Here is a 13,800-nt window from a genome sequence, read left to right as displayed (position 1 = left end):
CTTCGCATCAACATCGTTTTCAGGATCTCTCTTTTTGCTAGCAGGGAGGAACTGGGGACTACACTGTTCACACAAAGATAACGTACCCCTTCCCCATGCAATAAGGAAAGTAGATGCTGGCGAAGTTTAACAAGAAACGTCATTCTCAGGGCAGAAAAGAATAAATTCCATTTATTGAAATTTGCACGATTGTATTAGGGAAAACAAAACCTAGTTCACTGGACGGAAACGCACGGAAATTGAACTAGCATATATTCAAAGGTTGTGACTGAAATAGATACTCCAAAATCAGGTTTCCGAGTAAGGACTGGAACTGAATGATTTATTTTTCGGTAGATAATGAAGTAATAAATTATTCAGTTCCAGACCTTACTCGGAAAACTGATTTTGGAGTATCCATTTAAGTCACAACCTATATTCAAATGTTCTGTTTAACAGGCCAAATTAAAGTTGCTCGCCTAATTTGACTCGTTTATGAACGAAAAGCAGTATATAGAATCATGCAAAAGCGCTTATAGAGCTTCCAGGATGCATCTAAATATTTTCCTCAACGAACGAAACATTTTATTTACGTTTTAGACGGGTTTTATTCTCGTTTAATGCTATTTAGTCTCCAGTTCACTAAGGGCTTCTAGACTCGGTCCATGCCCCCCCCTCTCTCTCTCTCTCTCTTTCTCTCTCTCTCTCTCTCTCTCTCTCTCTCTCTCTCTCTCTCTCTCTCTCTGAGTCTGGTATTCAGGACGACTGTGGGCTGCTTTACGAAACAGCGGTAGATCATCGTACCTGAGGTTTTCCTCGATCTCCTTTTCTTGGATTGCGGTGCGCATTGTATCATTGGCTTGTTTTTTGTTTTTTGTATTTTTTTTGTTTTGTTTTGTTTTTTTTTGCAATCCAGTTATCACGCATTGTCATACGCCTTTCCGAGAAGACGCAACTGCTTCTGCCCAAGAGGCAGTATTCAAAGCAGGGCCCAGTTGTATAAAGAGTAGATAATGCTATCCAACGGATAAATCGCTAACCAGTAGATAGATGGTAGCAAAACTGTATCGCGTTATCCACCGAAAAGCAATGTATCTGGTGAACAGCGTTATCCGAACTTCGAACAACCTGAGCCAGGTCTACTAAGTTTTACTTATTAAACCCGATTTAATTTACTCTTTTTCCCACTTTTGCGCTCTGGCAGTTTCTTGAAATCGTTTTTTATCTTAAATCTCCCTACCCCTCTATGTCTATATTACAATAAAAAACTTTTGATTACGGAAGACAACCTAAACGTTTTCGGAGCAGAAAAGTTCCATCTCTTCTGAATGTCTCCCTCCGTCAGTGGCTTCCCCATTTTGAGATTTTACAGCCATTAACCAGTAGAGCTGTACACTGCCGATGAGTATCAAACCAACTCCGACCAGTGTCCCACAAATAAGAAGAATTATTACCCATAAAGGGAAGCTGGAACCGTTGGTTGATTTACCTACGGGATCTGCAGACCAGATAAAGAATGTGTTACTGGACAAACGCTTCAAAGAGAGTGTTGTCGAATGAATACATCAATGCTCCAATCCAGACCAGTTTCATGAACTATGTACTCAGTACATTTTGTACCACAACCATTGTAAACTATATTTCGTTTAATGATAAAAATTAAAGCAGGTTTAACAGAAAAATTAAAGAAACAAAAACCAATCTCCAGTTACGTTTCAAGTCCACAAAAACTCCTCGAACCGAGACCTACACACCAAAGTCATATGATGTAACTACGTGATGTGCCCTAATGCGTAACGCAACGCTAAATATCTGTAACAACCATGTCAGTGTGACAAACTGTTCCATGCGTTCAGTTGGTAAAAAAGAGCGAAATACAGTCAACTGCGTGACATCAGCGGCAAAACATAAACGAGGGGGCTCTGAGTAGGGTCGCGTGGAGAACGCGAATCAACCCAAGCCTCCCACGGTCTTCACTCCTGCGCTTCTATCGCGCTTTGTTTTACTAAATAAATGCCTGGAACAGGCTAGATAAGCTGAGAGAGAAGCATAACTCCAGCCGCCTAATGCTCCACTCTTTTTGCATTAGTGAATTCGTACAAGCCTCTGTAAAGATATCCCTTTACACATTTTCATGAATGTCGTCATCAATTTTTTTGCTATTGGTAAGTTGGGGACAAACAACGCGAAAACAAAAACAAGTATTAACCCTTTATCTCTCATGAGTGACTGACTTCTTATTTCTCCTTACAGTATCACCATCGAAACAAATGTAAAGGTCACGAGAATAAAGGAAATGATCCAACCTCGTTCCCAGGGCCTTTTCCCTTTGGTTGGAAATGATCGCCAATTTCAAAAGCTCGAGATCACTACACCAACTCTCCTAGTCAGTACCATTGAGAACGTAAATAGAACAATGTGGAGAATATGAGTATTTTAAAAAATAATAATAAATAAACAAAAAGAGCAACGACAACAGACAAGATTACCTTCAAATACGTTAGAGGATTGGGGTTGAAGAGTTTTGCGAAGCATGACGGGACCGAGGGTGATGCGATGTTCTTCTTCGTCCCCAGCGCTCCTCTCGCGCCGAAGGTCTGATGGCTGACATCCTTTGTTGCACCGTGAATTTCCTTCCTTGTGACAGACGATGACATAACAGTGAAGATAAACCACAGTGTAGTTTGCAATCCAACGAAATGGCACAAGCTGAAAACGCTGCGTGTCTGTCAAAGTGTGGGTGTAGTCGGTCCCATTATCTGTGGGGCAACTGGAAAGGACAACAACAATATATTTTAGGGGATTGACATCATGGTTTGCTTTCATTCACTTATTTTTTTAAATGAGTTTAGTCCGTCAAGCGAGCGAAAAGAAAGATGAAAATAATGCAGCCTGATACCTTTCGCGAAAAAATGTTCTGCTAAAAGTTTGGAGAATTAAGGGGGGGCATAAGTTTCCGTTCACCATCACTTCGCTTACCAATTAAAATCAACATAAAAGAAAAAAAATTATGAATCCGCTTCTAAGATTACAAGCACTGTTTACAGTGACACTCCACTGATTGGCTTGATTGTGTTACGTTTAAACGGATCAACTCCTCGCGAAACTCCAAATTACCCATCTCTCCGTTACCGCTAGTCCAATGTTTGAAGACGTACTTTCCGCACTGATACCCTCATAGCCCCCCTGTATGATTATATCAGAATAGACAATTTTTTACCGCAAACCTAGCTTTCAAAATGTGGACCAGATGGTTTTGAACGTAAAGTACTACAAAAGCTCTGAGTTCGAACGAATAATCATATGGAAAGAACAAGAAATTGGCTGATGATCAAGAAAGATGATGCGTATTTGAGGCTTTTAATAAGTCTATTTTAGATGATGTTTCACTTTCGTCCAGTTAACAAAATACTCACCCGTTTTCTATAAACTTATATCGTACGCTGTGTGACGGGTCCATAGTAGGTGTGGCCACACACAGGTCAGCACGGAGGATGAGGTCTGGGTCCGAGGTTTCCAATTTTGCTTGACAGTATAGTTGACCGAATGGGTCGATGGTCACCGGGTATTCCGATACATCATACGGTTTCAAGTACTCGGCACTCTGATACAAACCCATCTCAAATGAGAAGTTACCATACCCCTCTAAAAACGATAAAGGGGAATAACCTACTAAGTTCTACATTGACCTTCTTTGCTTTGCTTTACTGACATTTTGCCTTTAAAAAGTGCGCACGTTAAACTCTTAAATTGATGATTAAGTGAGAGTGTGTGATCCTCTGGCGTGATCAAAAAAGCGTGTTAGTGATATGATGATCCCGACGGTAAAGTACTACTCTTCAAACATCTGTTCACTAATCTTAAGAGAAACTTTGTCCGTTTGTTTTCAAAACTTAACTGTTACAGTAGATTTTGCTAAGACAGGTATAACTCTGTATCACACATTCTATTCTCGACTTTATCGTTGGGCACTTTGGCTCACAAATACAAACAAATTTAGTTTGAATGTCTGCGTAGCTTCGCACCTACCCCTCCCCTAAACCAACATTTTATTCACCCTCACTTGTTACAGGGGACTGTTGTTAGTTTGGGGGAGGGGTGGGTGTGTAGCTGCTCAGATATTGGATTTGTAGCAAAATTTACCTTCAAAAAAGGTGATCTTTTTTCTTGGTTGAAAACTTGGAATTCCGATAGTATCTTGCCTGTTGTATGTGCACGAGAACGGAAATTCGACAACGTACACAGTTTTTTGATCTTTGGTTTCCGCTACAACTTTGTTAAAATAAATCATGGATTCCTCGCTTTGCCGACTTGTGGTTCCGCAAGCGTCCAGTGGTGTTCTCATGGAAACGTGCGTAGAACTGACGGTGAGAGGACCGCAGGATTTGTTTTCAAAGCGAAAAGTCTCAACATCGAGATAAGAAGATTTCAGGGCAAAGTCGACTTGCATATAAGATGACGTGCAGTTGACTGAGATATCATACACAAGGACAGGCTGGGTGGGTGTTATGGCTGTACCTTGGAGGAGGGAAAGAGGTACATATTTTAACAACTCCGTACTGAAGTTAGGGAGGCTAGTTGTGGATATTTATCGAGCCGTTAAGCGGCGAATTAAATATATCCACCACTAGTCACCACCGCTGAGCCGCAAAACCTGGTGTTGTTGGATAAGAGTCAGGGTTAAGTCTGAAAATCTTGCTCTGTAAACGGACTAATACAACAGTTATGAGCAGGGAGTGGAAATGGACAACACTCAAACTCAGAATTCAAGAAAGCACACGATTACGAGTGAAACATAATTACTGCGAGTAGCCCCGATAAAAATGTCTTTGCCCGATCTTCCAATGTTTTACCGAATGTAAGAGATTCCAGAGAAAGCCACAGAGCTTGAAAATTTGCCCTCCCCCCCCCCCAACACACACCCTAATTTTCTTTAAGTTTTCCTTCTTATCCATAAAGCGCCGATAACTTATGTCCACCAAAGGGCGATTCAGAGCCGCCTAAAGTTTTTGTAATGGTGTCACAGAAGAAACCCCTCAACATAATACAGGCGTGAATTACTTATAACTTTCCCTATTACAATCAAACCTTATATGTTTTTACCTGGATCAGGTCCTCCTCCAACACCACTGTATACATTAAATTCCTTCCTCGCCGGCTCTCTTTTCCTCCCAGCGACGTTGGACACGAATACCCTAAACTCGTACCTAGACCCTCCTCGTAGGCCCGTCACGTTGTACTCTTGATCACCAATACCCTTCCGTGAGTTCCAGTGAACAAATTTTCCATTGGCGTCGGCCTTGCTATACTCGATGTCGTAAATCAGAACAGGATCACCCCCGTCCAGGGGTGGGCGAGTCCATTTTAGTATGAAGCTGGTGGAGTTTAACCATGTCTCTGTGTTAGTTATGTTGAATGATCCTCTCGGAGGACCTGATGGTGAGATACAAGATAAAAATGGTCAATGTGCTTAGTGTTTCAATATGGTCTCGGTTTAAAGAAGAGAATTTTGACGGCTCGGCTCTTTCGTTTTATCGTTACTCCTTCTAGTTGATTCTCTTATTCACTTTCTGTTAAGGCGTTTCTCGAAACCCGCTCACAAAAATGGCCCCTGTGCTGTAGGTACCCATCAAAAGAACTATTACTTCTCTCTGTTGTGATCATTATTTTCATGAGAGGTAAGACAAAACCTTTATCTTGAATAAAACTGCAAACAGTAGTTCGGTCAGACACCAAACTAAGAAGAGGGTCACAAAGGGGTGACGACTTTTACGTCTAAGGTTAAAAGTTTGGCCATATTACAGCTAACAGTTAAAAGATTAAAAGAAAAATTTTTATGATTAACTCTTTTTCCGAATAACAGTTAAAACTTTTCAATTTTTACGCTCAATGGCTAAACTTAAGCGGCTAACGATTAACCCTACTCAGACCTTTTAAGATTACTGAGGATAGCGAAGATAAAAACAAATTTTAGGAACAAACAGGCAAAATTTAGCCTGAACATCAAAATACAAACGTAGTTTCATGGTTTTATTTAAAAGGAGATGTCATTGTATTACTCACAGTAAGCAGACATAACATCACTCTCTCCTTTATTTCCATCATTAAGTTGGTTGTAAGCCTGTAATGTGACGTCATACTGCGTCCTCGGTCTCACGCCCTCTTGGTTTGTGAAGGTAAACCTTGTAGTTTGTACACCGACATACACGACATCCAGCGAGTTCCCGGCATCCTTTAGCTCTATGGTGTAATGCATTAATGGCAAACCTCCGTCGGATTGTGGTTCGTTCCAGGACACTGTTAAATGATCGCATGTGGTAACGAACGTGATGTTTGTTGGAGGGCTGGGTTTTCCTAATATAAATAAAAAAATGGAAGAGTTAAAAACGACAGACAAACCAAAAAAGTAAAACACTTTTGGTTTATTGTTCTACGTATACAGCGGGTACGAGACATTCAAACTCCAAGGCAGATCTCATTAAGGGAGCCTCAACTGACAAACCAACCCAACTCTCCAGTCCCATTGGATAACACCACTTACCGGCTTTATTGATGGCGACGTCATAGGACGCTGAGCCATACACATTGGTCGCGTGACATGTGTAGGTTGTAAAATCCTCATCGCTTTGTACAGTTACAGTAGCCTCTAGGCGTGGCGGCACAGTTTGTACATCTTCACTTGGTAACTCTTTGTTATCCTTTTTTATGCCAATATCAGGGACTGGATATCCCCACCACAGGCACTTTATTGTCACTGGAGAAGGGTTACCAACGAACGAATAGAGAGTGGAGGACGAGGATTTTTCGAGGTTGATACGTGGCGGACCTGTTAGAGAAAAAGATTTACTTTAAGTAAGTTGTTCCAATGTGCAAAGCGGTCCTCAGTAGAGAAACCCTTGAAAGCAAGTAAAGTTTTGAGCTTTTAGACAATCAAAAAGCATCAAAGAGGAACCAAAACAAAGAATAACCAAATTGCCTTTCATACCCAGCTGAAAACTGAATCGTCAAAGAAGCAACATGCTAGTACAGTTACTGGCCAGAAATTAAAGGGATATCAGTTGATGCAATTTTCAATTGCATGTCAGAAGTGATGTGGGATTTCTTTGTTTTTGCCTTACTTCGGTCGGTGATTGGTTTTGAAAACTCGCACCTAGACTCTAGACCGATGAGACACGAGACTTGGTCGCCCGGGTTTCCCGCTTTTCATAGTTCGCCTCTTTTCATTTTGAGTCCTCATTGGCTGATGATGACGCAAAGCTTTGTTATGATTGGCTGGTTTGATCATTTTGATATTGGTTTTATGGAAGTCTCTTCAAAACTTCTCTATTAATGAACGCACATTCCTAAGACACGAGTATTTTTTATCAATTCATGGCCTTTTACTGCAGTTTGCACGAAGAACCTCGTGCTGACATTTCCCAACAGACAAGCAAGTCAAGTTCGCTTTGCAGGAGAAACGTACCGTGGACAGTGACCTGGATTACTTTCTTCTCCTCTCGTAGATTTGTTCCCTGGTCTGTACCTGCCCCCAACTGTTCAATGAGGCAGATGTACTCATCTCTGTCCAATTCGTGAACTGGATCAATCAGCAGAGAGCCGTTGGACAGACGAGTGAAGCGAGGATCGGATAAGTTGATCAGCTTCCTATTTTTGTACCATTTGAAAGTTGGCTTAGGATAGCCGTCGGCGGAACATTGAATAATTTCTGCCTTTCCAACGAAGAGACTTTGATCCGGGGGAAACTGAGTGACAAAAACTGAGAGAAAAGAGGACAAAAAAGAAATGAGTAGATATAGGAAAGAATAAATAATAAAAGACTTAAAAATATATTACTACAATGAAGTACAAATTGACTTCTTACCTATCCACGTCATGTCTATGTTACCGTATCATTGTGACATTTAGAAGTTTTGAGTCAGATTGAAGAGTTGTCTTAAAAATGAAATGTTAAGATTCCAAATGACAACAAGAATCAAGTCGATCTTAGCTTAAGCTAGTGATGGGAAGAGTAACTCAATCGTTTACTTGGCTTTCAAAGTCCCACTCCCCATTTCAGAAATCACTAAAGCTGTACCTAAACTCGTCTCTGTATTCTACTCGAGCGGATTGCGAAAAGAAGTCTAGTTAATTGGTAGGGCTGTCTCCAAATGACTGAAACTGAAGTTAAACTAGTTAAAGTTGAGCAATTTTCCATTAAGTGTCTAAAGTAATCTGGGATTGATTTAGTTTCGCTTTACTCCTCTCTGTGATTGGTCGAGAAAACTCGCGCTACTCTCTCAACCAATCAGATGCAAAATTAAAACCAATCATGACTTGTAAGTTTGGTTGTTTTAACTTTGAGTTCTCATTGGCTCTTAAAGGTATTTTCCTCTCTTCTGATTGGCTGTTGTTTCTTTGGTTTGACGACACTCAATCTAAAGCACTCTGAAAACATAGATGTAACTTGTTAAGAATGTAGCTCTTTTACACCTGAGCATCAAAAACACCTACATTCGACATATAAAGTAAACTCTTTGACAGTCTTTTCTCCTCTACAGGTATAGTTTCCTCCATCCGCAACAACAACGTTTTGGATCACAAGTGTGTAGCTGTTTCCTCTAATAAGCAAGTAGTACTTATCATCAGGTAGTTCATCCGGTTCTGGAATCACAGTGACCTGTTGTCCATTCACATCGAACCACCCGACGAACCTTTCCCCAATTACTGTGCACACCACTCGAAATGTTTTACCAACTGTGGTGATGCCATTCCGCAACATGTCAATTTCAGCATCTGAGAATTAAATACTGTGCATTAGACAGTCTTTTCACCCAAACATCATGTGTATATATTCTCCGTACTGTTCTCTATTCATTTCCTCAGGTGCTGACAAAGAGAATTTGTTTAACAATCAAGAGCTTCTTAAGTTGGTGATCATTTTCTCTACTCTCGTAACCTGGATGTGTGTTTCAGGGGTCATAAAGTAGGGGGAAATTAGATGCCAATCAATCTCAAGGGTGAGAGGGGTTTGAGGAAGACTTCCTCGAATCTCCATATGGCCTGAGAAGTGGTATAAAATGCTCTTATGTTAAACCTGGCGATTAATGAAATTTAAATCTTCATTTTCAGCGATGAAGCAGCTTTTGCTAATTTAGTTTCGGAAATCAATTTGGTGTTTTTTTTTTTTTTTTCCAAAAAATTATACTGCATTTAACAGAGCAGAGTTGAAGTTACTCTTTTTGGTGAAGCAAAATTGGTAACTAAAGTCAAATCAAGTTAAAAGACTTGATTATTGAATTCAGTGTGACTATCATTATTTTCATACTAAGAATCTACAAAACACGGCAAGCAAACTGAATTTAACAATAAAAATAAACAGCAATTATTAAGACACTGAATATTTTATGATCCTAAGGCTTTAAGCTTCATTTCATAAACTAAAAGGGTAATTGAATTAGATTTAATTTTTTTTTCCAGAGACGCTTGATTAGCATTTTGTTGAAACGTGTGGAAATATAAACCTGCGGTTTGCCCTTAGATATGCTTAAAAAACTTGCAAAACGTTATTCGAAGCTTAGAAGAGAAGTTTTTAGGGTGAAGCGGTACGGTGCAAAAGAAATATCTTTATTTTATGAAAAAAAAAAAAAAAATCAAAGGAGAGGATTAAAATAGAAGTAATCAACCTTGTCAAAGAGAGTTTTGAACAACGGCCGACGCTAAGGAAACTCGAGGTTTGATATTGCATAGTTGCTTTGTACAACTTTTACCATTTTAAAGTTGCTCTAGGAAAACCAGCAAAGGCATTTTTCAGTACTATCTGTTGACTGAAACACGTTGCGCTAACGACAATTGAGGACGGCATTATTAATCTGCGATTGCGAATATTTATACCTTGTCTAATATGTCTGGGAAAAACAAACTTGTGCTTGAGAAGTCAAAAATCAAGACATCAGCGGCCTAATGAAGTTTATTTGTTGTTGTTTGTTAAATGCTGCGATCATCTTGCGGTAAAAAGTGGTACACCATTTTGTTACCAACTGATTTAGCCGATGTTCCAGTTTACAAAACATGCTAAATTTATGTACAGCGAGCATAATCTTTTGTCAATGAACGAGAATACCGACAGTGGATCTCGCAGCGGTAAACTTTGTAATTAAACAACTGTTGAATGCAAAGTAGCAAAATAGTCCTTAATAAAGCGATTCAAGGAGTTTTTTCCAGTTCTGTTGCATGTTTCTAGGAGTTTAAATAAGGTGAAATTTGGATTTCGCGTGGTTTAAGGGCTGATAATTTTTCCCACACAATTAACAAAAACATGTGTGCTGAAGCTTTCTTGGTTTCAGTATTTTTACTGCCATACATTTATAGCTTCTGTGTAGCAATCGACTTAAGGGCAATTCATCATTTTGCCAATTCCTGTTTCATCATTGTCTAATGGAATAAGTTTGTAAAGTTAGCGTGACTTCGTGTCGTCAATTTTGCAATCATCCCCTACTTACCCGTGACAGGCGGTTTCTCAAGGAGTAAAAATCCCATCACACAAAGAAGAACGAAAGAATGAAGCCCTCCTTGACAAGAACCTCTCATTGCTAGGAGCGAAGGGTTTCCAAAACGCTTCTGTTAATGAAGAAAATACACCCCATATAGAAGCCAATCTGTCCGCACCCGAGCATTCATCTCGTCTTCCTCGCCATGATAATCATAAACAAGACTCGATTTGAATATTCAAATCAGCGCAATCGATGGTTCAAATCAAAGACGGCCTTTGTATTCTTTGTCGCTAGATTTCGCCTTGTCACTCAAGGGACTCAAGAGTGTATCCAATTGGCTTGAATTTCAATAGCAACTTACTCAACTTGCTTTCTTTCAGTAAATGGTTAACCCACAAAGAATGGACAGAACGATCGAGATTAAATATGAGAAACGTCGCGCCAAGTGGCTAATATATTAAATAATGAATGCACGTCTGGCAAGGATAAAAGACTTTTGATAAAATAAGACAAAGTAGGTGACACAATTAACATAATAGTGCTTCACTAAGAATCAACAATTCTGAGAAACTCAAGAGAAGGCGGATCACGAAGACTAGCTCTTCACATTATGCAAATGCACAGCACAGGCGCTCTATGATATATAATTTTAAGTCGCTATAATCCAGTCCATTTCGTTGTAACACCGATCAGACTAATTTCCTTCCAGTTTGAGCCATCGTCGATGCACAGAAAACCACGTTTTGTTGACCAAAGGCTGCTTCTGAAGAAAAAAAAAACATGACCTTAAATAGCTTCTTGATCTTTGTTTACATTTCTATGAATTTGCCTTACTATTCAGAAAGTGCTTCACTTTACAATCAATTAGCTGAACAAGAGTGGACCACGAAATCATTGTATGTGATGTAGCTTTCCCTTGTTATTTTATTGCCTTAGGTTCTTCTCAGTCATTTTTGAAGTATACGTGAAGTCTCTTTTGATGCCACCTTTGGCTTGTCCACGTCACCATCTTTATAGATGAATTTCTTTGTTTGTTTGTACATGTATCTATATACCCCTGTACTTGTATATCTATTGTGTGCCCTTCTGTGGGCACACCTTTTGGGGTTTTATCGTTTCTAGTTATTCCCTTTTAAAATCATTTCTTCTGATAAATGCTATTAACTCATTTCATTCATCCGTTTATTTATTGATGTTTATTTTAGTTTGGTTTATTAGCTTCGCCGACAGGCAGGGACACCGCAACAGCTTGCGCCAATTACTGCGGGCCCAGCAAACCCGCCCATCCCACCCCAGGGGAGGACATACACCACACAGTAATCTTGTGCGTGAGAAATTAACGTCTCCTACCCCTAATTCTACAGGAGACGGGGCCTACGGTTTATTCGTTCTTATCCGAGAAGACTACAATATCTATCTATTATAGAAAGGTAGCAAATTATCCTCAGTTATTTTAAGACCATGAGTATTGGTCCGGCCGGGACTCGAACCATCGACCTCCCGCACAACACAATCCGGCGCTTTAACCAATTGAGCTAACCGGGATGTTTAAATTGAGAGAGCATTGAGAGAGCATTACCCCAAAGAGAATCAAAGAAGAGTCAGTGACAGTGCTGAGAAACATTGCACCGATAGCAACGAAATCATGGTTTTTTTAATTTCTGCGTGCAAGCGTCCGGCGCGGATTGGTTAGTACCTCAGAGATAATTAGAATTACGGTATCAAGCATGTCCTTCTATTTGCTTTGCTGGAGATTTTATCGTGTCCTGGGAAAGGTGTTTAGTTCTAAAATCGTATTCAGTTCATCTGATGAATCAACTTGATAAAGTGGCTCAGATTTGTTGATGACGAAGGTTAAACTTTAGACTACGCCTCAGCTTGTCTACAACCATATTCTCACCCAGACTTACTCTCAGTAATTAACTATAACTGAGTGCGCACGAAAGGAGTGGGTTAAAAGCAGTGGTTTACGCAGCCAATGGCGAATAGCAGAGCTGGTAGCGCGCAGGGAAGCCCCATACTTATCAAAAAAGTGGTAGTAACCCATGAAGCCGAGAAAATTTGGTAGTGTATAATTGTACCCGCAAGGTGCTACTTCTGGCATGCGCGGCCAACAAAAATTCCGAGCACGTCTACGCCATGCCCTAGAATTGTTCTTGTTCAGCGGAAGTATCAGCGCAATGCGAGCAAAGCACATACGGTAACCAATCCAGCCGAGAAAATTGGTCCATCACGTGACCGCATGTTCGTACGTGCAAGTTGCTTCGTCAATTAAACGCCAAAAACTGTATTGCAGGCGCAAATTTGGGCATTTCAGCAGTTAGCAGAGAAGGTAATACGCATGTGTTAATAGGAAACCCTTTATTTGTCAACTGAGCCTACATGTAAGGCTTTTTCTGATGGCATTAAATACTCAGGCTCAAGCTTTCCATAATGGTGTTCCTACAAATACCATTATTCAGGGAACTTTGATAAAAGCAATTGTTCGCAATTCGCACTTTGTCCAGTGACCGCAAAGGGGCAACCATACTTCAGTGCGATGTCCCAGTGCAGCTTACCACGAGCACATAGGGTTTGTTGATTGCATGTAATGTATATCTTTCAGTTTTAAAACTTTCAACTAATATTTAATTATTCGTAACTTACCACCCTCAGAAGTGGTAAGTGAAGTAAAATCTTATATTTAAAACTAGGTCGGCGTTTAAGCATTACATGCTTGTTGGGTGGTGTATCTAATTAACCCACCTAATTACCCTACTATTAAAGTGAATAAATATAAAATGACTGACTTTCGCTTTTAAGTAGATACATGGCATCTTTAGAATTTAAAATTTAAAATCTTAATTACCGACTTATGGCAAATCTGATTTCCCTAAATGTGGAGTCAGATTTTGCCTTTGAATAAAATTGTTTTTAAAAACTATACTGAATCATTAAAATAGTCTGAGACACCATTCCGCGGTACAGCTCTTCTGTAACAAACAGAAATTTTCATAAAATAAGTGAAAAATCGTGGAACGACGGCCTTGTGATGTCCTCTTAAATTATACAGACTGTTGCGCCGTACAACTAACTCTGAAGTCATTGAGGGCGTGTTATCGCTAACTATGTTATAGATCAGTTTGACCAGACTTCGTTAAACATATCATAGATCGAGTCCCATTGAGCGAGTTCCATGATTAGTTGTGGTGAAGCTGCACATTTTTCGCGAGTCTGTAGCACTTCCTATGTTCAGAATTAATTAAGTAAAATAGAATTTTGATTTGGTTACCGCATTGTAACATGTAATGCTATTTCGATGGCATTGAATATTCTGGCTCAGGCTTTTAATTCTTCTCACAAATGCTGATGC

General features: G+C 39.8%; 1 protein-coding gene across 1 annotated transcript; it reads right to left on the bottom strand.

Annotated features, from left to right (window-relative positions):
- Positions 1-142: 142 nt before the first annotated feature.
- LOC111332156 (neural cell adhesion molecule 2) lies at positions 143-10,842 on the bottom strand. The gene is made up of 10 exons (XM_022937440.2): positions 10,458-10,842; positions 8,470-8,751; positions 7,442-7,735; positions 6,521-6,805; positions 6,043-6,333; positions 5,083-5,412; positions 4,123-4,497; positions 3,396-3,624; positions 2,469-2,749; positions 143-1,477 (listed from the first exon to the last, which is right to left on the bottom strand). The coding sequence occupies exons 1-10, from the start codon at positions 10,543-10,545 to the stop codon at positions 1,269-1,271; spliced, it is 2,664 nt and encodes an 887-aa protein (XP_022793175.2). The 5' UTR covers positions 10,546-10,842; the 3' UTR covers positions 143-1,268.
- Between the last annotated feature and the right edge of the window lie 2,958 nt (positions 10,843-13,800).

This window comes from Stylophora pistillata, chromosome 7 (genome assembly GCF_964205215.1).
Source record: "Stylophora pistillata chromosome 7, jaStyPist1.2, whole genome shotgun sequence".
Taxonomy (NCBI): domain Eukaryota; kingdom Metazoa; phylum Cnidaria; class Anthozoa; order Scleractinia; family Pocilloporidae; genus Stylophora; species Stylophora pistillata.
The sequence above is the reverse complement of the archived record's forward strand: the minus strand, read 5'-3'. Positions and strand labels throughout refer to the sequence as shown.